Consider the following 25,470-nt stretch of genomic DNA (forward strand, 5'->3'; position numbering starts at 1 on the left):
CAACCCCAGCGAGAAGAGCAGGAAGAGCGGTCTGGATGAGTGTTGGTGCAAGGTCTGGAAAGGAGTCGAATATTAAGATTCCAAACAAAATTAATATGTTTCTCGTCTCTTGCTGATTTCTCGACATTGTCAAATCATTTGGTAAATGGAACAATTGTTGTCTGATATCACCTTTTACCAAGAGAATGAATCTTTAACGATGTTTTCCCAAATTATTTTTGTATGCTTGAAGTGAATAGTAACATACTCACTCTCAATTTCATGGACTGCTTCTGTAAAGTAAATTGAAACTCTGTGAGACGATCACTTCGAACACTAGTACATCAACAATCATACCATTTCTTTTACCCTCTTGAGACTTATGTATTATGGTTAATCCCAAACAGTTGAATCTATTGCATGTTGATGCCATTAATGTATTTTATCAATCATTAAACGTTATCTCATTTTGGTTATGGGTATAATAATACTAATAAGCCAATCTCTACATTCCAAACAGTTCCTTGTTTTCACACAATTTGAATTGGTGAAACTCAACATTTTAAATAATAACTATCATATATATGTAATACTACCTTTCTTGATACACGATATGCACGACGTGTTTAAATCATTGCTATTAGTATTTATTTCACCGGTATGTTCATATTACTAACCTTTGCCAATATCTTTAAGAGTGTTCCTCAGTGAATCCAGGAAGCTTCTGCGCTCACTGAAATTGAGAACAGAAAGTTTCTTTTATAACTGTTGGTTTGTGAATGAAAAGGACTTCCTAATGGAAAATGATAATGATAGCATGATGAACAGCAAGCATAATTCTATTCCCTTTTTTGTGAGAAATAAGGGCGATTTTAATTTTAGTCGATTTCTAAACAAATATGTGGGGATTTGGAACTTATCCGTTACTGGAATCCCGAAACAAGAATCGGTCTTCCTGGCTAAGATAGTGATAGCTGTTTTATTACTCAGAGTTACTCATAATTAAAAATCACTTGAAAGCAAAAACATATGATATCAAACTAATGTTTTGTATATCAGGACATTACTTACACATCACGTTTTCCAACACCAGCGAGAAGAGTAGGAAGGGCGCTCTGGATGATTGTTGGTGCAAGATCTGGAGAGGACTCGAATATTAAGATTCCAAACAAAATTAATATGATTCTAGTAAAAATTTTTTTCCTTTTCATGTAGAATTGGAAACCACCATGTTTCCATTATTTGTCAGCATATACTTCAGGTGCCATGACAGGTTGTTTGTTGTCTCTTGCTGATTTCTCGACATTGTCAAATCATTTGGTAAATGGAACAATTGTTGTCTGATATCACCTTTTACCAAGAGAATGAATCTTTAACGATGATTTCCCAAATTATTTTTGTATGCTTCAAGTGTATAGTAACATACTCACTCTCAATTTCATGGACTGCTTCTGTAAAGTAAATTGAAACTCTGTGAGACGATCACTTCGAACACTAGTACATCAACAATCATACCATTTCTTTTACCCTCTTGAGACTTATGTATTATGGTTAATCCCAAACAGTTGAATCTATTTCATGTTGATGCCATTTATGTATTTTATCAATCATTAAACGTTATCTCATTTTGGTTATGGGTATAATAATACTAATAAGCCAATCTCTACATTCCAAACAGTTCCTTGTTTTCACACAATTTGAATTGGTGAAACTCAACATTTTAAATAATAACTATCATATATATGTAATACTACCTTTCTTGATACACGATATGCACGACGTGTTTAAATCATTGCTATTAGTATTTATTTCACCGGTATGTTCATATTACTAACCTTTGCCAATATCTTTAAGAGTGTTCCTCAGTGAATCCAGGAAGCTTCTGCGCTCACTGAAATTGAGAACAGAAAGTTTCTTTTATAACTGTTGGTTTGTGAATGAAAAGGACTTCCTAATGGAAAATGATAATGATAGCATGATGAACAGCAAGCATGATTCTATTCCCTTTTTTGTGAGAAATAAGGGCGATTTTAATTTTAGTCGATTTCTAAACAAATATGTGGGGATTTGGAACTTATCCGTTACTGGAATCCCGAAACAAGAATCGGTCTTCCTGGCTAAGAGAGTGATAGCTGTTTTATTACTCAGAGTTACTCATAATTAAAAATCACTTGAAAGCAAAAACATATGATATCAAACTAATGTTTTGTATATCAGGACATTACTTACACATCACGTTTTCCAACACCAGCGAGAAGAGTAGGAAGGGCGCTCTGGATGATTGTTGGTGCAAGATCTGGAGAGGACTCGAATATTAAGATTCCAAACAAAATTAATATGATTCTAGTAAAAATGTTTTTCCTTTTCATGTAGAATTGGAAACCACCATGTTTCCATTATTTGTCAGCATATACTTCAGGTGCCATGACAGGTTGTTTGTTGTCTCTTGCTGATTTCTCGACATTGTCAAATCATTTGGTAAATGGAACAATTGTTGTCTGATATCACCTTTTACCAAGAGAATGAATCTTTAACGATGTTTTCCCAAATTATTTTTGTATGCTTGAAGTGAATAGTAACATACTCACTCTCAATTTCATGGACTGCTTCTGTAAAGTAAATTGAAACTCTGTGAGACGATCACTTCGAACACTAGTACATCAACAATCATACCATTTCTTTTACCCTCTTGAGACTTATGTATTATGGTTAATCCCAAACAGTTGAATCTATTTCATGTTGATGCCATTTATGTATTTTATCAATCATTAAACGTTATCTTATTTTGGTTATGGGTATAATAATACTAATAAGCCAATCTCTACATTCCAAACAGTTCCTTGTTTTCACACAATTTGAATTGGTGAAACTCAACATTTTAAATAATAACTATCATATATATGTAATACTACCTTTCTTGATACACGATATGCACGACGTGTTTAAATCATTGCTATTAGTATTTATTTCACCGGTATGTTCATATTACTAACCTTTGCCAATATCTTTAAGAGTGTTCCTCAGTGAATCCAGGAAGCCTCTGCGCTCACTGAAATTGAGAACAGAAAGTTTCTTTTATAACTGTTGGTTTGTGAATGAAAAGGACTTCCTAATGGAAAATGATAATGATAGCATGATGAACAGCAAGCATGATTCTATTCCCTTTTTTGTGAGAAATAAGGGCGATTTTAATTTTAGTCGATTTCTAAACAAATATGTGGGGATTTGGAACTTATCCGTTACTGGAATCCCGAAACAAGAATCGGTCTTCCTGGCTAAGATAGTGATAGCTGTTTTATTACTCAGAGTTACTCATAATTAAAAATCACTTGAAAGCAAAAACATATGATATCAAACTAATGTTTTGTATATCAGGACATTACTTACACATCACGTTTTCCAACACCAGCGAGAAGAGTAGGAAGGGCGCTCTGGATGATTGTTGGTGCAAGATCTGGAGAGGACTCGAATATTAAGGTTCCAAACAAAATTAATATGATTCTAGTAAAAATGTTTTTCCTTTTCATGTAGAATTGGAAACCACCATGTTTCCATTATTTGTCAGCATATACTTCAGGTGCCATGACAGGTTGTTTGTTGTCTCTTGCTGATTTCTCGACATTGTCAAATCATTTGGTAAATGGAACAATTGTTGTCTGATATCACCTTTTACCAAGAGAATGAATCTTTAACGATGTTTTCCCAAATTATTTTTGTATGCTTGAAGTGAATAGTAACATACTCACTCTCAATTTCATGGACTGCTTCTGTAAAGTAAATTGAAACTCTGTGAGACGATCACTTCGAACACTAGTACATCAACAATCATACCATTTCTTTTACCCTCTTGAGACTTATGTATTATGGTTAATCCCAAACAGTTGAATCTATTTCATGTTGATGCCATTTATGTATTTTATCAATCATTAAACGTTATCTCATTTTGGTTATGGGTATAATAATACTAATAAGCCAATCTCTACATTCCAAACAGTTCCTTGTTTTCACACAATTTGAATTGGTGAAACTCAACATTTTAAATAATAACTATCATATATATGTAATACTACCTTTCTTGATACACGATATGCACGACGTGTTTAAATCATTGCTATTAGTATTTATTTCACCGGTATGTTCATATTACTAACCTTTGCCAATATCTTTAAGAGTGTTCCTCAGTGAATCCAGGAAGCCTCTGCGCTCACTGAAATTGAGAACAGAAAGTTTCTTTTATAACTGTTGGTTTGTGAATGAAAAGGACTTCCTAATGGAAAATGATAATGATAGCATGATGAACAGCAAGCATGATTCTATTCCCTTTTTTGTGAGAAATAAGGGCGATTTTAATTTTAGTCGATTTCTAAACAAATATGTGGGGATTTGGAACTTATCCGTTACTGGAATCCCGAAACAAGAATCGGTCTTCCTGGCTAAGAGAGTGATAGCTGTTTTATTACTCAGAGTTACTCATAATTAAAAATCACTTGAAAGCAAAAACATATGATATCAAACTAATGTTTTGTATATCAGGACATTACTTACACATCACGTTTTCCAACACCAGCGAGAAGAGTAGGAAGGGCGCTCTGGATGATTGTTGGTGCAAGATCTGGAGAGGACTCGAATATTAAGATTCCAAACAAAATTAATATGATTCTAGTAAAAATGTTTTTCCTTTTCATGTAGAATTGGAAACCACCATGTTTCCATTATTTGTCAGCATATACTTCAGGTGCCATGACAGGTTGTTTGTTGTCTCTTGCTGATTTCTCGACATTGTCAAATCATTTGGTAAATGGAACAATTGTTGTCTGATATCACCTTTTACCAAGAGAATGAATCTTTAACGATGTTTTCCCAAATTATTTTTGTATGCTTGAAGTGAATAGTAACATACTCACTCTCAATTTCATGGACTGCTTCTGTAAAGTAAATTGAAACTCTGTGAGACGATCACTTCGAACACTAGTACATCAACAATCATACCATTTCTTTTACCCTCTTGAGACTTATGTATTATGGTTAATCCCAAACAGTTGAATCTATTTCATGTTGATGCCATTTATGTATTTTATCAATCATTAAACGTTATCTCATTTTGGTTATGGGTATAATAATACTAATAAGCCAATCTCTACATTCCAAACAGTTCCTTGTTTTCACACAATTTGAATTGGTGAAACTCAACATTTTAAATAATAACTATCATATATATGTAATACTACCTTTCTTGATACACGATATGCACGACGTGTTTAAATCATTGCTATTAGTATTTATTTCACCGGTATGTTCATATTACTAACCTTTGCCAATATCTTTAAGAGTGTTCCTCAGTGAATCCAGGAAGCCTCTGCGCTCACTGAAATTGAGAACAGAAAGTTTCTTTTATAACTGTTGGTTTGTGAATGAAAAGGACTTCCTAATGGAAAATGATAATGATAGCATGATGAACAGCAAGCATGATTCTATTCCCTTTTTTGTGAGAAATAAGGGCGATTTTAATTTTAGTCGATTTCTAAACAAATATGTGGGGATTTGGAACTTATCCGTTACTGGAATCCCGAAACAAGAATCGGTCTTCCTGGCTAAGATAGTGATAGCTGTTTTATTACTCAGAGTTACTCATAATTAAAAATCACTTGAAAGCAAAAACATATGATATCAAACTAATGTTTTGTATATCAGGACATTACTTACACATCACGTTTTCCAACACCAGCGAGAAGAGTAGGAAGGGCGCTCTGGATGATTGTTGGTGCAAGATCTGGAGAGGACTCGAATATTAAGATTCCAAACAAAATTAATATGATTCTAGTAAAAATGTTTTTCCTTTTCATGTAGAATTGGAAACCACCATGTTTCCATTATTTGTCAGCATATACTTCAGGTGCCATGACAGGTTGTTTGTTGTCTCTTGCTGATTTCTCGACATTGTCAAATCATTTGGTAAATGGAACAATTGTTGTCTGATATCACCTTTTACCAAGAGAATGAATCTTTAACGATGTTTTCCCAAATTATTTTTGTATGCTTGAAGTGAATAGTAACATACTCACTCTCAATTTCATGGACTGCTTCTGTAAAGTAAATTGAAACTCTGTGAGACGATCACTTCGAACACTAGTACATCAACAATCATACCATTTCTTTTACCCTCTTGAGACTTATGTATTATGGTTAATCCCAAACAGTTGAATCTATTTCATGTTGATGCCATTTATGTATTTTATCAATCATTAAACGTTATCTCATTTTGGTTATGGGTATAATAATACTAATAAGCCAATCTCTACATTCCAAACAGTTCCTTGTTTTCACACAATTTGAATTGGTGAAACTCAACATTTTAAATAATAACTATCATATATATGTAATACTACCTTTCTTGATACACGATATGCACGACGTGTTTAAATCATTGCTATTAGTATTTATTTCACCGGTATGTTCATATTACTAACCTTTGCCAATATCTTTAAGAGTGTTCCTCAGTGAATCCAGGAAGCCTCTGCGCTCACTGAAATTGAGAACAGAAAGTTTCTTTTATAACTGTTGGTTTGTGAATGAAAAGGACTTCCTAATGGAAAATGATAATGATAGCATGATGAACAGCAAGCATGATTCTATTCCCTTTTTTGTGAGAAATAAGGGCGATTTTAATTTTAGTCGATTTCTAAACAAATATGTGGGGATTTGGAACTTATCCGTTACTGGAATCCCGAAACAAGAATCGGTCTTCCTGGCTAAGAGAGTGATAGCTGTTTTATTACTCAGAGTTACTCATAATTAAAAATCACTTGAAAGCAAAAACATATGATATCAAACTAATGTTTTGTATATCAGGACATTACTTACACATCACGTTTTCCAACACCAGCGAGAAGAGTAGGAAGGGCGCTCTGGATGATTGTTGGTGCAAGATCTGGAGAGGACTCGAATATTAAGATTCCAAACAAAATTAATATGATTCTAGTAAAAATGTTTTTCCTTTTCATGTAGAATTGGAAACCACCATGTTTCCATTATTTGTCAGCATATACTTCAGGTGCCATGACAGGTTGTTTGTTGTCTCTTGCTGATTTCTCGACATTGTCAAATCATTTGGTAAATGGAACAATTGTTGTCTGATATCACCTTTTACCAAGAGAATGAATCTTTAACGATGTTTTCCCAAATTATTTTTGTATGCTTGAAGTGAATAGTAACATACTCACTCTCAATTTCATGGACTGCTTCTGTAAAGTAAATTGAAACTCTGTGAGACGATCACTTCGAACACTAGTACATCAACAATCATACCATTTCTTTTACCCTCTTGAGACTTATGTATTATGGTTAATCCCAAACAGTTGAATCTATTTCATGTTGATGCCATTTATGTATTTTATCAATCATTAAACGTTATCTCATTTTGGTTATGGGTATAATAATACTAATAAGCCAATCTCTACATTCCAAACAGTTCCTTGTTTTCACACAATTTGAATTGGTGAAACTCAACATTTTAAATAATAACTATCATATATATGTAATACTACCTTTCTTGATACACGATATGCACGACGTGTTTAAATCATTGCTATTAGTATTTATTTCACCGGTATGTTCATATTACTAACCTTTGCCAATATCTTTAAGAGTGTTCCTCAGTGAATCCAGGAAGCCTCTGCGCTCACTGAAATTGAGAACAGAAAGTTTCTTTTATAACTGTTGGTTTGTGAATGAAAAGGACTTCCTAATGGAAAATGATAATGATAGCATGATGAACAGCAAGCATGATTCTATTCCCTTTTTTGTGAGAAATAAGGGCGATTTTAATTTTAGTCGATTTCTAAACAAATATGTGGGGATTTGGAACTTATCCGTTACTGGAATCCCGAAACAAGAATCGGTCTTCCTGGCTAAGAGAGTGATAGCTGTTTTATTACTCAGAGTTACTCATAATTAAAAATCACTTGAAAGCAAAAACATATGATATCAAACTAATGTTTTGTATATCAGGACATTACTTACACATCACGTTTTCCAACACCAGCGAGAAGAGTAGGAAGGGCGCTCTGGATGATTGTTGGTGCAAGATCTGGAGAGGACTCGAATATTAAGATTCCAAACAAAATTAATATGATTCTAGTAAAAAAGTTTTTCCTTTTCATGTAGAATTGGAAACCACCATGTTTCCATTATTTGTCAGCATATACTTCAGGTGCCATGACAGGTTGTTTGTTGTCTCTTGCTGATTTCTCGACATTGTCAAATCATTTGGTAAATGGAACAATTGTTGTCTGATATCACCTTTTACCAAGAGAATGAATCTTTAACGATGTTTTCCCAAATTATTTTTGTATGCTTGAAGTGAATAGTAACATACTCACTCTCAATTTCATGGACTGCTTCTGTAAAGTAAATTGAAACTCTGTGAGACGATCACTTCGAACACTAGTACATCAACAATCATACCATTTCTTTTACCCTCTTGAGACTTATGTATTATGGTTAATCCCAAACAGTTGAATCTATTTCATGTTGATGCCATTTATGTATTTTATCAATCATTAAACGTTATCTCATTTTGGTTATGGGTATAATAATACTAATAAGCCAATCTCTACATTCCAAACAGTTCCTTGTTTTCACACAATTTGAATTGGTGAAACTCAACATTTTAAATAATAACTATCATATATATGTAATACTACCTTTCTTGATACACGATATGCACGACGTGTTTAAATCATTGCTATTAGTATTTATTTCACCGGTATGTTCATATTACTAACCTTTGCCAATATCTTTAAGAGTGTTCCTCAGTGAATCCAGGAAGCCTCTGCGCTCACTGAAATTGAGAACAGAAAGTTTCTATTATAACTGTTGGTTTGTGAATGAAAAGGACTTCCTAATGGAAAATGATAATGATAGCATGATGAACAGCAAGCATGATTCTATTCCCTTTTTTGTGAGAAATAAGGGCGATTTTAATTTTAGTCGATTTCTAAACAAATATGTGGGGATTTGGAACTTATCCGTTACTGGAATCCCGAAACAAGAATCGGTCTTCCTGGCTAAGATAGTGATAGCTGTTTTATTACTCAGAGTTACTCATAATTAAAAATCACTTGAAAGCAAAAACATATGATATCAAACTAATGTTTTGTATATCAGGACATTACTTACACATCACGTTTTCCAACACCAGCGAGAAGAGTAGGAAGGGCGCTCTGGATGATTGTTGGTGCAAGATCTGGAGAGGACTCGAATATTAAGATTCCAAACAAAATTAATATGATTCTAGTAAAAATGTTTTTCCTTTTCATGTAGAATTGGAAACCACCATGTTTCCATTATTTGTCAGCATATACTTCAGGTGCCATGACAGGTTGTTTGTTGTCTCTTGCTGATTTCTCGACATTGTCAAATCATTTGGTAAATGGAACAATTGTTGTCTGATATCACCTTTTACCAAGAGAATGAATCTTTAACGATGTTTTCCCAAATTATTTTTGTATGCTTGAAGTGAATAGTAACATACTCACTCTCAATTTCATGGACTGCTTCTGTAAAGTAAATTGAAACTCTGTGAGACGATCACTTCGAACACTAGTACATCAACAATCATACCATTTCTTTTACCCTCTTGAGACTTATGTATTATGGTTAATCCCAAACAGTTGAATCTATTTCATGTTGATGCCATTTATGTATTTTATCAATCATTAAACGTTATCTCATTTTGGTTATGGGTATAATAATACTAATAAGCCAATCTCTACATTCCAAACAGTTCCTTGTTTTCACACAATTTGAATTGGTGAAACTCAACATTTTAAATAATAACTATCATATATATGTAATACTACCTTTCTTGATACACGATATGCACGACGTGTTTAAATCATTGCTATTAGTATTTATTTCACCGGTATGTTCATATTACTAACCTTTGCCAATATCTTTAAGAGTGTTCCTCAGTGAATCCAGGAAGCCTCTGCGCTCACTGAAATTGAGAACAGAAAGTTTCTTTTATAACTGTTGGTTTGTGAATGAAAAGGACTTCCTAATGGAAAATGATAATGATAGCATGATGAACAGCAAGCATGATTCTATTCCCTTTTTTGTGAGAAATAAGGGCGATTTTAATTTTAGTCGATTTCTAAACAAATATGTGGGGATTTGGAACTTATCCGTTACTGGAATCCCGAAACAAGAATCGGTCTTCCTGGCTAAGATAGTGATAGCTGTTTTATTACTCAGAGTTACTCATAATTAAAAATCACTTGAAAGCAAAAACATATGATATCAAACTAATGTTTTGTATATCAGGACATTACTTACACATCACGTTTTCCAACACCAGCGAGAAGAGTAGGAAGGGCGCTCTGGATGATTGTTGGTGCAAGATCTGGAGAGGACTCGAATATTAAGATTCCAAACAAAATTAATATGATTCTAGTAAAAATGTTTTTCCTTTTCATGTAGAATTGGAAACCACCATGTTTCCATTATTTGTCAGCATATACTTCAGGTGCCATGACAGGTTGTTTGTTGTCTCTTGCTGATTTCTCGACATTGTCAAATCATTTGGTAAATGGAACAATTGTTGTCTGATATCACCTTTTACCAAGAGAATGAATCTTTAACGATGTTTTCCCAAATTATTTTTGTATGCTTGAAGTGAATAGTAACATACTCACTCTCAATTTCATGGACTGCTTCTGTAAAGTAAATTGAAACTCTGTGAGACGATCACTTCGAACACTAGTACATCAACAATCATACCATTTCTTTTACCCTCTTGAGACTTATGTATTATGGTTAATCCCAAACAGTTGAATCTATTTCATGTTGATGCCATTTATGTATTTTATCAATCATTAAACGTTATCTCATTTTGGTTATGGGTATAATAATACTAATAAGCCAATCTCTACATTCCAAACAGTTCCTTGTTTTCACACAATTTGAATTGGTGAAACTCAACATTTTAAATAATAACTATCATATATATGTAATACTACCTTTCTTGATACACGATATGCACGACGTGTTTAAATCATTGCTATTAGTATTTATTTCACCGGTATGTTCATATTACTAACCTTTGCCAATATCTTTAAGAGTGTTCCTCAGTGAATCCAGGAAGCCTCTGCGCTCACTGAAATTGAGAACAGAAAGTTTCTTTTATAACTGTTGGTTTGTGAATGAAAAGGACTTCCTAATGGAAAATGATAATGATAGCATGATGAACAGCAAGCATGATTCTATTCCCTTTTTTGTGAGAAATAAGGGCGATTTTAATTTTAGTCGATTTCTAAACAAATATGTGGGGATTTGGAACTTATCCGTTACTGGAATCCCGAAACAAGAATCGGTCTTCCTGGCTAAGAGAGTGATAGCTGTTTTATTACTCAGAGTTACTCATAATTAAAAATCACTTGAAAGCAAAAACATATGATATCAAACTAATGTTTTGTATATCAGGACATTACTTACACATCACGTTTTCCAACACCAGCGAGAAGAGTAGGAAGGGCGCTCTGGATGATTGTTGGTGCAAGATCTGGAGAGGACTCGAATATTAAGATTCCAAACAAAATTAATATGATTCTAGTAAAAATGTTTTTCCTTTTCATGTAGAATTGGAAACCACCATGTTTCCATTATTTGTCAGCATATACTTCAGGTGCCATGACAGGTTGTTTGTTGTCTCTTGCTGATTTCTCGACATTGTCAAATCATTTGGTAAATGGAACAATTGTTGTCTGATATCACCTTTTACCAAGAGAATGAATCTTTAACGATGTTTTCCCAAATTATTTTTGTATGCTTGAAGTGAATAGTAACATACTCACTCTCAATTTCATGGACTGCTTCTGTAAAGTAAATTGAAACTCTGTGAGACGATCACTTCGAACACTAGTACATCAACAATCATACCATTTCTTTTACCCTCTTGAGACTTATGTATTATGGTTAATCCCAAACAGTTGAATCTATTTCATGTTGATGCCATTTATGTATTTTATCAATCATTAAACGTTATCTCATTTTGGTTATGGGTATAATAATACTAATAAGCCAATCTCTACATTCCAAACAGTTCCTTGTTTTCACACAATTTGAATTGGTGAAACTCAACATTTTAAATAATAACTATCATATATATGTAATACTACCTTTCTTGATACACGATATGCACGACGTGTTTAAATCATTGCTATTAGTATTTATTTCACCGGTATGTTCATATTACTAACCTTTGCCAATATCTTTAAGAGTGTTCCTCAGTGAATCCAGGAAGCCTCTGCGCTCACTGAAATTGAGAACAGAAAGTTTCTTTTATAACTGTTGGTTTGTGAATGAAAAGGACTTCCTAATGGAAAATGATAATGATAGCATGATGAACAGCAAGCATGATTCTATTCCCTTTTTTGTGAGAAATAAGGGCGATTTTAATTTTAGTCGATTTCTAAACAAATATGTGGGGATTTGGAACTTATCCGTTACTGGAATCCCGAAACAAGAATCGGTCTTCCTGGCTAAGATAGTGATAGCTGTTTTATTACTCAGAGTTACTCATAATTAAAAATCACTTGAAAGCAAAAACATATGATATCAAACTAATGTTTTGTATATCAGGACATTACTTACACATCACGTTTTCCAACACCAGCGAGAAGAGTAGGAAGGGCGCTCTGGATGATTGTTGGTGCAAGATCTGGAGAGGACTCGAATATTAAGATTCCAAACAAAATTAATATGATTCTAGTAAAAATGTTTTTCCTTTTCATGTAGAATTGGAAACCACCATGTTTCCATTATTTGTCAGCATATACTTCAGGTGCCATGACAGGTTGTTTGTTGTCTCTTGCTGATTTCTCGACATTGTCAAATCATTTGGTAAATGGAACAATTGTTGTCTGATATCACCTTTTACCAAGAGAATGAATCTTTAACGATGTTTTCCCAAATTATTTTTGTATGCTTGAAGTGAATAGTAACATACTCACTCTCAATTTCATGGACTGCTTCTGTAAAGTAAATTGAAACTCTGTGAGACGATCACTTCGAACACTAGTACATCAACAATCATACCATTTCTTTTACCCTCTTGAGACTTATGTATTATGGTTAATCCCAAACAGTTGAATCTATTTCATGTTGATGCCATTTATGTATTTTATCAATCATTAAACGTTATCTCATTTTGGTTATGGGTATAATAATACTAATAAGCCAATCTCTACATTCCAAACAGTTCCTTGTTTTCACACAATTTGAATTGGTGAAACTCAACATTTTAAATAATAACTATCATATATATGTAATACTACCTTTCTTGATACACGATATGCACGACGTGTTTAAATCATTGCTATTAGTATTTATTTCACCGGTATGTTCATATTACTAACCTTTGCCAATATCTTTAAGAGTGTTCCTCAGTGAATCCAGGAAGCCTCTGCGCTCACTGAAATTGAGAACAGAAAGTTTCTTTTATAACTGTTGGTTTGTGAATGAAAAGGACTTCCTAATGGAAAATGATAATGATAGCATGATGAACAGCAAGCATGATTCTATTCCCTTTTTTGTGAGAAATAAGGGCGATTTTAATTTTAGTCGATTTCTAAACAAATATGTGGGGATTTGGAACTTATCCGTTACTGGAATCCCGAAACAAGAATCGGTCTTCCTGGCTAAGAGAGTGATAGCTGTTTTATTACTCAGAGTTACTCATAATTAAAAATCACTTGAAAGCAAAAACATATGATATCAAACTAATGTTTTGTATATCAGGACATTACTTACACATCACGTTTTCCAACACCAGCGAGAAGAGTAGGAAGGGCGCTCTGGATGATTGTTGGTGCAAGATCTGGAGAGGACTCGAATATTAAGATTCCAAACACAATTAATATGATTCTAGTAAAAATGTTTTTCCTTTTCATGTAGAATTGGAAACCACCATGTTTCCATTATTTGTCAGCATATACTTCAGGTGCCATGACAGGTTGTTTGTTGTCTCTTGCTGATTTCTCGACATTGTCAAATCATTTGGTAAATGGAACAATTGTTGTCTGATATCACCTTTTACCAAGAGAATGAATCTTTAACGATGTTTTCCCAAATTATTTTTGTATGCTTGAAGTGAATAGTAACATACTCACTCTCAATTTCATGGACTGCTTCTGTAAAGTAAATTGAAACTCTGTGAGACGATCACTTCGAACACTAGTACATCAACAATCATACCATTTCTTTTACCCTCTTGAGACTTATGTATTATGGTTAATCCCAAACAGTTGAATCTATTTCATGTTGATGCCATTTATGTATTTTATCAATCATTAAACGTTATCTCATTTTGGTTATGGGTATAATAATACTAATAAGCCAATCTCTACATTCCAAACAGTTCCTTGTTTTCACACAATTTGAATTGGTGAAACTCAACATTTTAAATAATAACTATCATATATATGTAATACTACCTTTCTTGATACACGATATGCACGACGTGTTTAAATCATTGCTATTAGTATTTATTTCACCGGTATGTTCATATTACTAACCTTTGCCAATATCTTTAAGAGTGTTCCTCAGTGAATCCAGGAAGCCTCTGCGCTCACTGAAATTGAGAACAGAAAGTTTCTTTTATAACTGTTGGTTTGTGAATGAAAAGGACTTCCTAATGGAAAATGATAATGATAGCATGATGAACAGCAAGCATGATTCTATTCCCTTTTTTGTGAGAAATAAGGGCGATTTTAATTTTAGTCGATTTCTAAACAAATATGTGGGGATTTGGAACTTATCCGTTACTGGAATCCCGAAACAAGAATCGGTCTTCCTGGCTAAGATAGTGATAGCTGTTTTATTACTCAGAGTTACTCATAATTAAAAATCACTTGAAAGCAAAAACATATGATATCAAACTAATGTTTTGTATATCAGGACATTACTTACACATCACGTTTTCCAACACCAGCGAGAAGAGTAGGAAGGGCGCTCTGGATGATTGTTGGTGCAAGATCTGGAGAGGACTCGAATATTAAGATTCCAAACAAAATTAATATGATTCTAGTAAAAATGTTTTTCCTTTTCATGTAGAATTGGAAACCACCATGTTTCCATTATTTGTCAGCATATACTTCAGGTGCCATGACAGGTTGTTTGTTGTCTCTTGCTGATTTCTCGACATTGTCAAATCATTTGGTAAATGGAACAATTGTTGTCTGATATCACCTTTTACCAAGAGAATGAATCTTTAACGATGTTTTCCCAAATTATTTTTGTATGCTTGAAGTGAATAGTAACATACTCACTCTCAATTTCATGGACTGCTTCTGTAAAGTAAATTGAAACTCTGTGAGACGATCACTTCGAACACTAGTACATCAACAATCATACCATTTCTTTTACCCTCTTGAGACTTATGTATTATGGTTAATCCCAAACAGTTGAATCTATTTCATGTTGATGCCATTTATGTATTTTATCAATCATTAAACGTTATCTCATTTTGGTTATGGGTATAATAATACTAATAAGCCAATCTCTACATTCCAAACAGTTCCTTGTTTTCACACAATTTGAATTGGTGAAACTCAACATTTTAAATAATAACTATCATATATATGTAATACTACCTTTCTTGATACACGATATGCACGACGTGTTTAAATCATTGCTATTAGTATTTATTTCACCGGTATGTTCATATTACTAACCTTTGCCAATATCTTTAAGAGTGTTCCTCAGTGAATCCAGGAAGCCTCTGCGCTCACTGAAATTGAGAACAGAAAGTTTCTTTTATAACTGTTGGTTTGTGAATGAAAAGGACTTCCTAATGGAAAATGATAATGATAGCATGATGAACAGCAAGCATGATTCTATTCCCTTTTTTGTGAGAAATAAGGGCGATTTTAATTTTAGTCGATTTCTAAACAAATATGTGGGGATTTGGAACTTATCCGTTACTGGAATCCCGAAACAAGAATCGGTCTTCCTGGCTAAGAGAGTGATAGCTGTTTTATTACTCAGAGTTACTCATAATTAAAAATCACTTGAAAGCAAAAACATATGATATCAAACTAATGTTTTGTATATCAGGACATTACTTACACATCACGTTTTCCAACACCAGCGAGAAGAGTAGGAAGGGCGCTCTGGATGATTGTTGGTGCAAGATCTGGAGAGGACTCGAATATTAAGATTCCAAACACAATTAATATGATTCTAGTAAAAATGTTTTTCCTTTTCATGTAGAATTGGAAACCACCATGTTTCCATTATTTGTCAGCATATACTTCAGGTGCCATGACAGGTTGTTTGTTGTCTCTTGCTGATTTCTCGACATTGTCAAATCATTTGGTAAATGGAACAATTGTTGTCTGATATCACCTTTTACCAAGAGAATGAATCTTTAACGATGTTTTCCCAAATTATTTTTGTATGCTTGAAGTGAATAGTAACATACTCACTCTCAATTTCATGGACTGCTTCTGTAAAGTAAATTGAAACTCTGTGAGACGATCACTTCGAACACTAGTACATCAACAATCATACCATTTCTTTTACCCTCTTGAGACTTATGTATTATGGTTAATCCCAAACAGTTGAATCTATTTCATGTTGATGCCATTTATGTATTTTATCAATCATTAAACGTTATCTCATTTTGGTTATGGGTATAATAATACTAATAAGCCAATCTCTACATTCCAAACAGTTCCTTGTTTTCACACAATTTGAATTGGTGAAACTCAACATTTTAAATAATAACTATCATATATATGTAATACTACCTTTCTTGATACACGATATGCACGACGTGTTTAAATCATTGCTATTAGTATTTATTTCACCGGTATGTTCATATTACTAACCTTTGCCAATATCTTTAAGAGTGTTCCTCAGTGAATCCAGGAAGCCTCTGCGCTCACTGAAATTGAGAACAGAAAGTTTCTTTTATAACTGTTGGTTTGTGAATGAAAAGGACTTCCTAATGGAAAATGATAATGATAGCATGATGAACAGCAAGCATGATTCTATTCCCTTTTTTGTGAGAAATAAGGGCGATTTTAATTTTAGTCGATTTCTAAACAAATATGTGGGGATTTGGAACTTATCCGTTACTGGAATCCCGAAACAAGAATCGGTCTTCCTGGCTAAGATAGTGATAGCTGTTTTATTACTCAGAGTTACTCATAATTAAAAATCACTTGAAAGCAAAAACATATGATATCAAACTAATGTTTTGTATATCAGGACATTACTTACACATCACGTTTTCCAACACCAGCGAGAAGAGTAGGAAGGGCGCTCTGGATGATTGTTGGTGCAAGATCTGGAGAGGACTCGAATATTAAGATTCCAAACAAAATTAATATGATTCTAGTAAAAATGTTTTTCCTTTTCATGTAGAATTGGAAACCACCATGTTTCCATTATTTGTCAGCATATACTTCAGGTGCCATGACAGGTTGTTTGTTGTCTCTTGCTGATTTCTCGACATTGTCAAATCATTTGGTAAATGGAACAATTGTTGTCTGATATCACCTTTTACCAAGAGAATGAATCTTTAACGATGTTTTCCCAAATTATTTTTGTATGCTTGAAGTGAATAGTAACATACTCACTCTCAATTTCATGGACTGCTTCTGTAAAGTAAATTGAAACTCTGTGAGACGATCACTTCGAACACTAGTACATCAACAATCATACCATTTCTTTTACCCTCTTGAGACTTATGTATTATGGTTAATCCCAAACAGTTGAATCTATTTCATGTTGATGCCATTTATGTATTTTATCAATCATTAAACGTTATCTCATTTTGGTTATGGGTATAATAATACTAATAAGCCAATCTCTACATTCCAAACAGTTCCTTGTTTTCACACAATTTGAATTGGTGAAACTCAACATTTTAAATAATAACTATCATATATATGTAATACTACCTTTCTTGATACACGATATGCACGACGTGTTTAAATCATTGCTATTAGTATTTATTTCACCGGTATGTTCATATTACTAACCTTTGCCAATATCTTTAAGAGTGTTCCTCAGTGAATCCAGGAAGCCTCTGCGCTCACTGAAATTGAGAACAGAAAGTTTCTTTTATAACTGTTGGTTTGTGAATGAAAAGGACTTCCTAATGGAAAATGATAATGATAGCATGATGAACAGCAAGCATGATTCTATTCCCTTTTTTGTGAGAAATAAGGGCGATTTTAATTTTAGTCGATTTCTAAACAAATATGTGGGGATTTGGAACTTATCCGTTACTGGAATCCCGAAACAAGAATCGGTCTTCCTGGCTAAGAGAGTGATAGCTGTTTTATTACTCAGAGTTACTCATAATTAAAAATCACTTGAAAGCAAAAACATATGATATCAAACTAATGTTTTGTATATCAGGACATTACTTACACATCACGTTTTCCAACACCAGCGAGAAGAGTAGGAAGGGCGCTCTGGATGATTGTTGGTGCAAGATCTGGAGAGGACTCGAATATTAAGATTCCAAACAAAATTAATATGATTCTAGTAAAAATGTTTTTCCTTTTCATGTAGAATTGGAAACCACCATGTTTCCATTATTTGTCAGCATATACTTCAGGTGCCATGACAGGTTGTTTGTTGTCTCTTGCTGATTTCTCGACATTGTCAAATCATTTGATAAATGGAACAATTGTTGTCTGATATCACCTTTTACCAAGAGAATGAATCTTTAACGATGTTTTCCCAAATTATTTTTGTATGCTTGAAGTGAATAGTAACATACTCACTCTCAATTTCATGGACTGCTTCTGTAAAGTAAATTGAAACTCTGTGAGACGATCACTTCGAACACTAGTACATCAACAATCATACCATTTCTTTTACCCTCTTGAGACTTATGTATTATGGTTAATCCCAAACAGTTGAATCTATTTCATGTTGATGCCATTTATGTATTTTATCAATCATTAAACGTTATCTCATTTTGGTTATGGGTATAATAATACTAATAAGCCAATCTCTACATTCCAAACAGTTCCTTGTTTTCACACAATTTGAATTGGTGAAACTCAACATTTTAAATAATAACTATCATATATATGTAATACTACCTTTCTTGATACACGATATGCACGACGTGTTTAAATCATTGCTATTAGTATTTATTTCACCGGTATGTTCATATTACTAACCTTTGCCAATATCTTTAAGAGTGTTCCTCAGTGAATCCAGGAAGCCTCTGCGCTCACTGAAATTGAGAACAGAAAGTTTCTTTTATAACTGTTGGTTTGTGAATGAAAAGGACTTCCTAATGGAAAATGATAATGATAGCATGATGAACAGCAAGCATGATTCTATTCCCTTTTTTGTGAGAAATAAGGGCGATTTTAATTTTAGTCGATTTCTAAACAAATATGTGGGGATTTGGAACTTATCCGTTACTGGAATCCCGAAACAAGAATCGGTCTTCCTGGCTAAGATAGTGATAGCTGTTTTATTACTCAGAGTTACTCATAATTAAAAATCACTTGAAAGCAAAAACATATGATATCAAACTAATGTTTTGTATATCAGGACATTACTTACACATCACGTTTTCCAACACCAGCGAGAAGAGTAGGAAGGGCGCTCTGGATGATTGTTGGTGCAAGATCTGGAGAGGACTCGAATATTAAGATTCCAAACAAAATTAATATGATTCTAGTAAAAATGTTTTTCCTTTTCATGTAGAATTGGAAACCACCATGTTTCCATTATTTGTCAGCATATACTTCAGGTGCCATGACAGGTTGTTTGTTGTCTCTTGCTGATTTCTCGACATTGTCAAATCATTTGGTAAATGGAACAATTGTTGTCTGATATCACCTTTTACCAAGAGAATGAATCTTTAACGATGTTTTCCCAAATTATTTTTGTATGCTTGAAGTGAATAGTAACATACTCACTCTCAATTTCATGGACTGCTTCTGTAAAGTAAATTGAAACTCTGTGAGACGATCACTTCGAACACTAGTACATCAACAATCATACCATTTCTTTTACCCTCTTCAGACTTATGTATTATGGTTAATCCCAAACAGTTGAATCTATTTCATGTTGATGCCATTTATGTATTTTATCAATCATTAAACGTTATCTCATTTTGGTTATGGGTATAATAATACTAATAAGCCAATCTCTACATTCCAAACAGTTCCTTGTTTTCACACAATTTGAATTGGTGAAACTCAACATTTTAAATAATAACTATCATATATATGTAATACTACCTTTCTTGATACACGATATGCACGACGTGTTTAAATCATTGCTATTAGTATTTATTTCACCGGTATGTTCATATTACTAACCTTTGCCAATATCTTTAAGAGTGTTCCTCAGTGAATCCAGGAAGCCTCTGCGCTCACTGAAATTGAGAACAGAAAGTTTCTTTTATAACTGTTGGTTTGTGAATGAAAAGGACTTCCTAATGGAAAATGATAATGATAGCATGATGAACAGCAAGCATGATTCTATTCCCTTTTTTGTGAGAAATAAGGGCGATTTTAATTTTAGTCGATTTCTAAACAAATATGTGGGGATTTGGAACTTATCCGTTACTGGAATCCCGAAACAAGAATCGGTCTTCCTGGCTAAGATAGTGATAGCTGTTTTATTACTCAGAGTTACTCATAATTAAAAATCACTTGAAAGCAAAAACATATGATATCAAACTAATGTTTTGTATATCAGGACATTACTTACACATCACGTTTTCCAACACCAGCGAGAAGAGTAGGAAGGGCGCTCTGGATGATTGTTGGTGCAAGATCTGGAGAGGACTCGAATATTAAGATTCCAAACAAAATTAATATGATTCTAGTAAAAATGTTTTTCCTTTTCATGTAGAATTGGAAACCACCATGTTTCCATTATTTGTCAGCATATACTTCAGGTGCCATGACAGGTTGTTTGTTGTCTCTTGCTGATTTCTCGACATTGTCAAATCATTTGGTAAATGGAACAATTGTTGTCTGATATCACCTTTTACCAAGAGAATGAATCTTTAACGATGTTTTCCCAAATTATTTTTGTATGCTTGAAGTGAATAGTAACATACTCACTCTCAATTTCATGGACTGCTTCTGTAAAGTAAATTGAAACTCTGTGAGACGATCACTTCGAACACTAGTACATCAACAATCATACCATTTCTTTTACCCTCTTGAGACTTATGTATTATGGTTAATCCCAAACAGTTGAATCTATTTCATGTTGATGCCATTTATGTATTTTATCAATCATTAAACGTTATCTCATTTTGGTTATGGGTATAATAATACTAATAAGCCAATCTCTACATTCCAAACAGTTCCTTGTTTTCACACAATTTGAATTGGTGAAACTCAACATTTTAAATAATAACTATCATATATATGTAATACTACCTTTCTTGATACACGATATGCACGACGTGTTTAAATCATTGCTATTAGTATTTATTTCACCGGTATGTTCATATTACTAACCTTTGCCAATATCTTTAAGAGTGTTCCTCAGTGAATCCAGGAAGCCTCTGCGCTCACTGAAATTGAGAACAGAAAGTTTCTTTTATAACTGTTGGTTTGTGAATGAAAAGGACTTCCTAATGGAAAATGATAATGATAGCATGATGAACAGCAAGCATGATTCTATTCCCTTTTTTGTGAGAAATAAGGGCGATTTTAATTTTAGTCGATTTCTAAACAAATATGTGGGGATTTGGAACTTATCCGTTACTGGAATCCCGAAACAAGAATCGGTCTTCCTGGCTAAGATAGTGATAGCTGTTTTATTACTCAGAGTTACTCATAATTAAAAATCACTTGAAAGCAAAAACATATGATATCAAACTAATGTTTTGTATATCAGGACATTACTTACACATCACGTTTTCCAACACCAGCGAGAAGAGTAGGAAGGGCGCTCTGGATGATTGTTGGTGCAAGATCTGGAGAGGACTCGAATATTAAGATTCCAAACAAAATTAATATGATTCTAGTAAAAATGTTTTTCCTTTTCATGTAGAATTGGAAACCACCATGTTTCCATTATTTGTCAGCATATACTTCAGGTGCCATGACAGGTTGTTTGTTGTCTCTTGCTGATTTCTCGACATTGTCAAATCATTTGGTAAATGGAACAATTGTTGTCTGATATCACCTTTTACCAAGAGAATGAATCTTTAACGATGTTTTCCCAAATTATTTTTGTATGCTTGAAGTGAATAGTAACATACTCACTCTCAATTTCATGGACTGCTTCTGTAAAGTAAATTGAAACTCTGTGAGACGATCACTTCGAACACTAGTACATCAACAATCATACCATTTCTTTTACCCTCTTGAGACTTATGTATTATGGTTAATCCCAAACAGTTGAATCTATTTCATGTTGATGCCATTTATGTATTTTATCAATCATTAAACGTTATCTCATTTTGGTTATGGGTATAATAATACTAATAAGCCAATCTCTACATTCCAAACAGTTCCTTGTTTTCACACAATTTGAATTGGTGAAACTCAACATTTTAAATAATAACTATCATATATATGTAATACTACCTTTCTTGATACACGATATGCACGACGTGTTTAAATCATTGCTATTAGTATTTATTTCACCGGTATGTTCATATTACTAACCTTTGCCAATATCTTTAAGAGTGTTCCTCAGTGAATCCAGGAAGCCTCTGCGCTCACTGAAATTGAGAACAGAAAGTTTCTTTTATAACTGTTGGTTTGTGAATGAAAAGGACTTCCTAATGGAAAATGATAATGATAGCATGATGAACAGCAAGCATGATTCTATTCCCTTTTTTGTGAGAAATAAGGGCGATTTTAATTTTAGTCGATTTCTAAACAAATATGTGGGGATTTGGAACTTATCCGTTACTGGAATCCCGAAACAAGAATCGGTCTTCCTGGCTAAGAGAGTGATAGCTGTTTTATTACTCAGAGTTACTCATAATTAAAAATCACTTGAAAGCAAAAACATATGATATCAAACTAATGTTTTGTATATCAGGACATTACTTACACATCACGTTTTCCAACACCAGCGAGAAGAGTAGGAAGGGCGCTCTGGATGATTGTTGGTGCAAGATCTGGAGAGGACTCGAATATTAAGATTCCAAACAAAATTAATATGATTCTAGTAAAAATGTTTTTCCTTTTCATGTAGAATTGGAAACCACCATGTTTCCATTATTTGTCAGCATATACTTCAGGTGCCATGACAGGTTGTTTGTTGTCTCTTGCTGATTTCTCGACATTGTCAAATCATTTGGTAAATGGAACAATTGTTGTCTGATATCACCTTTTACCAAGAGAATGAATCTTTAACGATGTTTTCCCAAATTATTTTTGTATGCTTGAAGTGAATAGTAACATACTCACTCTCAATTTCATGGACTGCTTCTGTAAAGTAAATTGAAACTCTGTGAGACGATCACTTCGAACACTAGTACATCAACAATCATACCATTTCTTTTACCCTCTTCAGACTTATGTATTATGGTTAATCCCAAACAGTTGAATCTATTTCATGTTGATGCCATTTATGTATTTTATCAATCATTAAACGTTATCTCATTTTGGTTATGGGTATAATAATACTAATAAGCCAATCTCTACATTCCAAACAGTTCCTTGTTTTCACACAATTTGAATTGGTGAAACTCAACATTTTAAATAATAACTATCATATATATGTAATACTACCTTTCTTGATACACGATATGCACGACGTGTTTAAATCATTGCTATTAGTATTTATTTCACCGGTATGTTCATATTACTAACCTTTGCCAATATCTTTAAGAGTGTTCCTCAGTGAATCCAGGAAGCCTCTGCGCTCACTGAAATTGAGAACAGAAAGTTTCTTTTATAACTGTTGGTTTGTGAATGAAAAGGACTTCCTAATGGAAAATGATAATGATAGCATGATGAACAGCAAGCATGATTCTATTCCCTTTTTTGTGAGAAATAAGGGCGATTTTAATTTTAGTCGATTTCTAAACAAATATGTGGGGATTTGGAACTTATCCGTTACTGGAATCCCGAAACAAGAATCGGTCTTCCTGGCTAAGATAGTGATAGCTGTTTTATTACTCAGAGTTACTCATAATTAAAAATCACTTGAAAGCAAAAACATATGATATCAAACTAATGTTTTGTATATCAGGACATTACTTACACATCACGTTTTCCAACACCAGCGAGAAGAGTAGGAAGGGCGCTCTGGATGATTGTTGGTGCAAGATCTGGAGAGGACTCGAATATTAAGATTCCAAACAAAATTAATATGATTCTAGTAAAAATGTTTTTCCTTTTCATGTAGAATTGGAAACCACCATGTTTCCATTATTTGTCAGCATATACTTCAGGTGCCATGACAGGTTGTTTGTTGTCTCTTGCTGATTTCTCGACATTGTCAAATCATTTGGTAAATGGAACAATTGTTGTCTGATATCACCTTTTACCAAGAGAATGAATCTTTAACGATGTTTTCCCAAATTATTTTTGTATGCTTGAAGTGAATAGTAACATACTCACTCTCAATTTCATGGACTGCTTCTGTAAAGTAAATTGAAACTCTGTGAGACGATCACTTCGAACACTAGTACATCAACAATCATACCATTTCTTTTACCCTCTTGAGACTTATGTATTATGGTTAATCCCAAACAGTTGAATCTATTTCATGTTGATGCCATTTATGTATTTTATCAATCATTAAACGTTATCTCATTTTGGTTATGGGTATAATAATACTAATAAGCCAATCTCTACATTCCAAACAGTTCCTTGTTTTCACACAATTTGAATTGGTGAAACTCAACATTTTAAATAATAACTATCATATATATGTAATACTACCTTTCTTGATACACGATATGCACGACGTGTTTAAATCATTGCTATTAGTATTTATTTCACCGGTATGTTCATATTACTAACCTTTGCCAATATCTTTAAGAGTGTTCCTCAGTGAATCCAGGAAGCCTCTGCGCTCACTGAAATTGAGAACAGAAAGTTTCTTTTATAACTGTTGGTTTGTGAATGAAAAGGACTTCCTAATGGAAAATGATAATGATAGCATGATGAACAGCAAGCATGATTCTATTCCCTTTTTTGTGAGAAATAAGGGCGATTTTAATTTTAGTCGATTTCTAAACAAATATGTGGGGATTTGGAACTTATCCGTTACTGGAATCCCGAAACAAGAATCGGTCTTCCTGGCTAAGATAGTGATAGCTGTTTTATTACTCAGAGTTACTCATAATTAAAAATCACTTGAAAGCAAAAACATATGATATCAAACTAATGTTTTGTATATCAGGACATTACTTACACATCACGTTTTCCAACACCAGCGAGAAGAGTAGGAAGGGCGCTCTGGATGATTGTTGGTGCAAGATCTGGAGAGGACTCGAATATTAAGATTCCAAACAAA

The 25,470-nt window shown here is 33.5% G+C and overlaps 1 protein-coding gene across 1 annotated transcript in view; it reads right to left on the reverse strand.

Moving 5' to 3' along the window:
• Positions 1–25,470, reverse strand: part of LOC124119806 — a 60,963-nt gene that overhangs the window by 25,674 nt on the left and 9,819 nt on the right. Inside the window, exons 14-77 of the mRNA XM_048388736.1 lie at positions 25,369–25,435; positions 24,975–25,030; positions 24,570–24,590; positions 24,211–24,277; positions 23,817–23,872; positions 23,412–23,432; positions 23,053–23,119; positions 22,659–22,714; positions 22,254–22,274; positions 21,895–21,961; positions 21,501–21,556; positions 21,096–21,116; positions 20,737–20,803; positions 20,343–20,398; positions 19,938–19,958; positions 19,579–19,645; positions 19,185–19,240; positions 18,780–18,800; positions 18,421–18,487; positions 18,027–18,082; positions 17,622–17,642; positions 17,263–17,329; positions 16,869–16,924; positions 16,464–16,484; positions 16,105–16,171; positions 15,711–15,766; positions 15,306–15,326; positions 14,947–15,013; positions 14,553–14,608; positions 14,148–14,168; positions 13,789–13,855; positions 13,395–13,450; positions 12,990–13,010; positions 12,631–12,697; positions 12,237–12,292; positions 11,832–11,852; positions 11,473–11,539; positions 11,079–11,134; positions 10,674–10,694; positions 10,315–10,381; positions 9,921–9,976; positions 9,516–9,536; positions 9,157–9,223; positions 8,763–8,818; positions 8,358–8,378; positions 7,999–8,065; positions 7,605–7,660; positions 7,200–7,220; positions 6,841–6,907; positions 6,447–6,502; positions 6,042–6,062; positions 5,683–5,749; positions 5,289–5,344; positions 4,884–4,904; positions 4,525–4,591; positions 4,131–4,186; positions 3,726–3,746; positions 3,367–3,433; positions 2,973–3,028; positions 2,568–2,588; positions 2,209–2,275; positions 1,815–1,870; positions 1,410–1,430; positions 1,051–1,117 (exon numbers count right to left, since the gene is read on the reverse strand). Of these exons, the coding sequence (XP_048244693.1) occupies positions 1,051–1,117; positions 1,410–1,430; positions 1,815–1,870; positions 2,209–2,275; positions 2,568–2,588; positions 2,973–3,028; positions 3,367–3,433; positions 3,726–3,746; positions 4,131–4,186; positions 4,525–4,591; positions 4,884–4,904; positions 5,289–5,344; positions 5,683–5,749; positions 6,042–6,062; positions 6,447–6,502; positions 6,841–6,907; positions 7,200–7,220; positions 7,605–7,660; positions 7,999–8,065; positions 8,358–8,378; positions 8,763–8,818; positions 9,157–9,223; positions 9,516–9,536; positions 9,921–9,976; positions 10,315–10,381; positions 10,674–10,694; positions 11,079–11,134; positions 11,473–11,539; positions 11,832–11,852; positions 12,237–12,292; positions 12,631–12,697; positions 12,990–13,010; positions 13,395–13,450; positions 13,789–13,855; positions 14,148–14,168; positions 14,553–14,608; positions 14,947–15,013; positions 15,306–15,326; positions 15,711–15,766; positions 16,105–16,171; positions 16,464–16,484; positions 16,869–16,924; positions 17,263–17,329; positions 17,622–17,642; positions 18,027–18,082; positions 18,421–18,487; positions 18,780–18,800; positions 19,185–19,240; positions 19,579–19,645; positions 19,938–19,958; positions 20,343–20,398; positions 20,737–20,803; positions 21,096–21,116; positions 21,501–21,556; positions 21,895–21,961; positions 22,254–22,274; positions 22,659–22,714; positions 23,053–23,119; positions 23,412–23,432; positions 23,817–23,872; positions 24,211–24,277; positions 24,570–24,590; positions 24,975–25,030; positions 25,369–25,435 (3,091 nt within the window). The remainder of the gene's footprint in view (positions 1–1,050; positions 1,118–1,409; positions 1,431–1,814; positions 1,871–2,208; positions 2,276–2,567; positions 2,589–2,972; positions 3,029–3,366; positions 3,434–3,725; positions 3,747–4,130; positions 4,187–4,524; positions 4,592–4,883; positions 4,905–5,288; positions 5,345–5,682; positions 5,750–6,041; positions 6,063–6,446; positions 6,503–6,840; positions 6,908–7,199; positions 7,221–7,604; positions 7,661–7,998; positions 8,066–8,357; positions 8,379–8,762; positions 8,819–9,156; positions 9,224–9,515; positions 9,537–9,920; positions 9,977–10,314; positions 10,382–10,673; positions 10,695–11,078; positions 11,135–11,472; positions 11,540–11,831; positions 11,853–12,236; positions 12,293–12,630; positions 12,698–12,989; positions 13,011–13,394; positions 13,451–13,788; positions 13,856–14,147; positions 14,169–14,552; positions 14,609–14,946; positions 15,014–15,305; positions 15,327–15,710; positions 15,767–16,104; positions 16,172–16,463; positions 16,485–16,868; positions 16,925–17,262; positions 17,330–17,621; positions 17,643–18,026; positions 18,083–18,420; positions 18,488–18,779; positions 18,801–19,184; positions 19,241–19,578; positions 19,646–19,937; positions 19,959–20,342; positions 20,399–20,736; positions 20,804–21,095; positions 21,117–21,500; positions 21,557–21,894; positions 21,962–22,253; positions 22,275–22,658; positions 22,715–23,052; positions 23,120–23,411; positions 23,433–23,816; positions 23,873–24,210; positions 24,278–24,569; positions 24,591–24,974; positions 25,031–25,368; positions 25,436–25,470) is intronic.

The sequence above is a fragment of the Haliotis rufescens genome, unplaced genomic scaffold, assembly GCF_023055435.1.
Source record: "Haliotis rufescens isolate VD_foot unplaced genomic scaffold, xgHalRufe1.0.p SCAF_78, whole genome shotgun sequence".
Classification (NCBI taxonomy): Eukaryota; Metazoa; Mollusca; class Gastropoda; order Lepetellida; family Haliotidae; genus Haliotis; species Haliotis rufescens.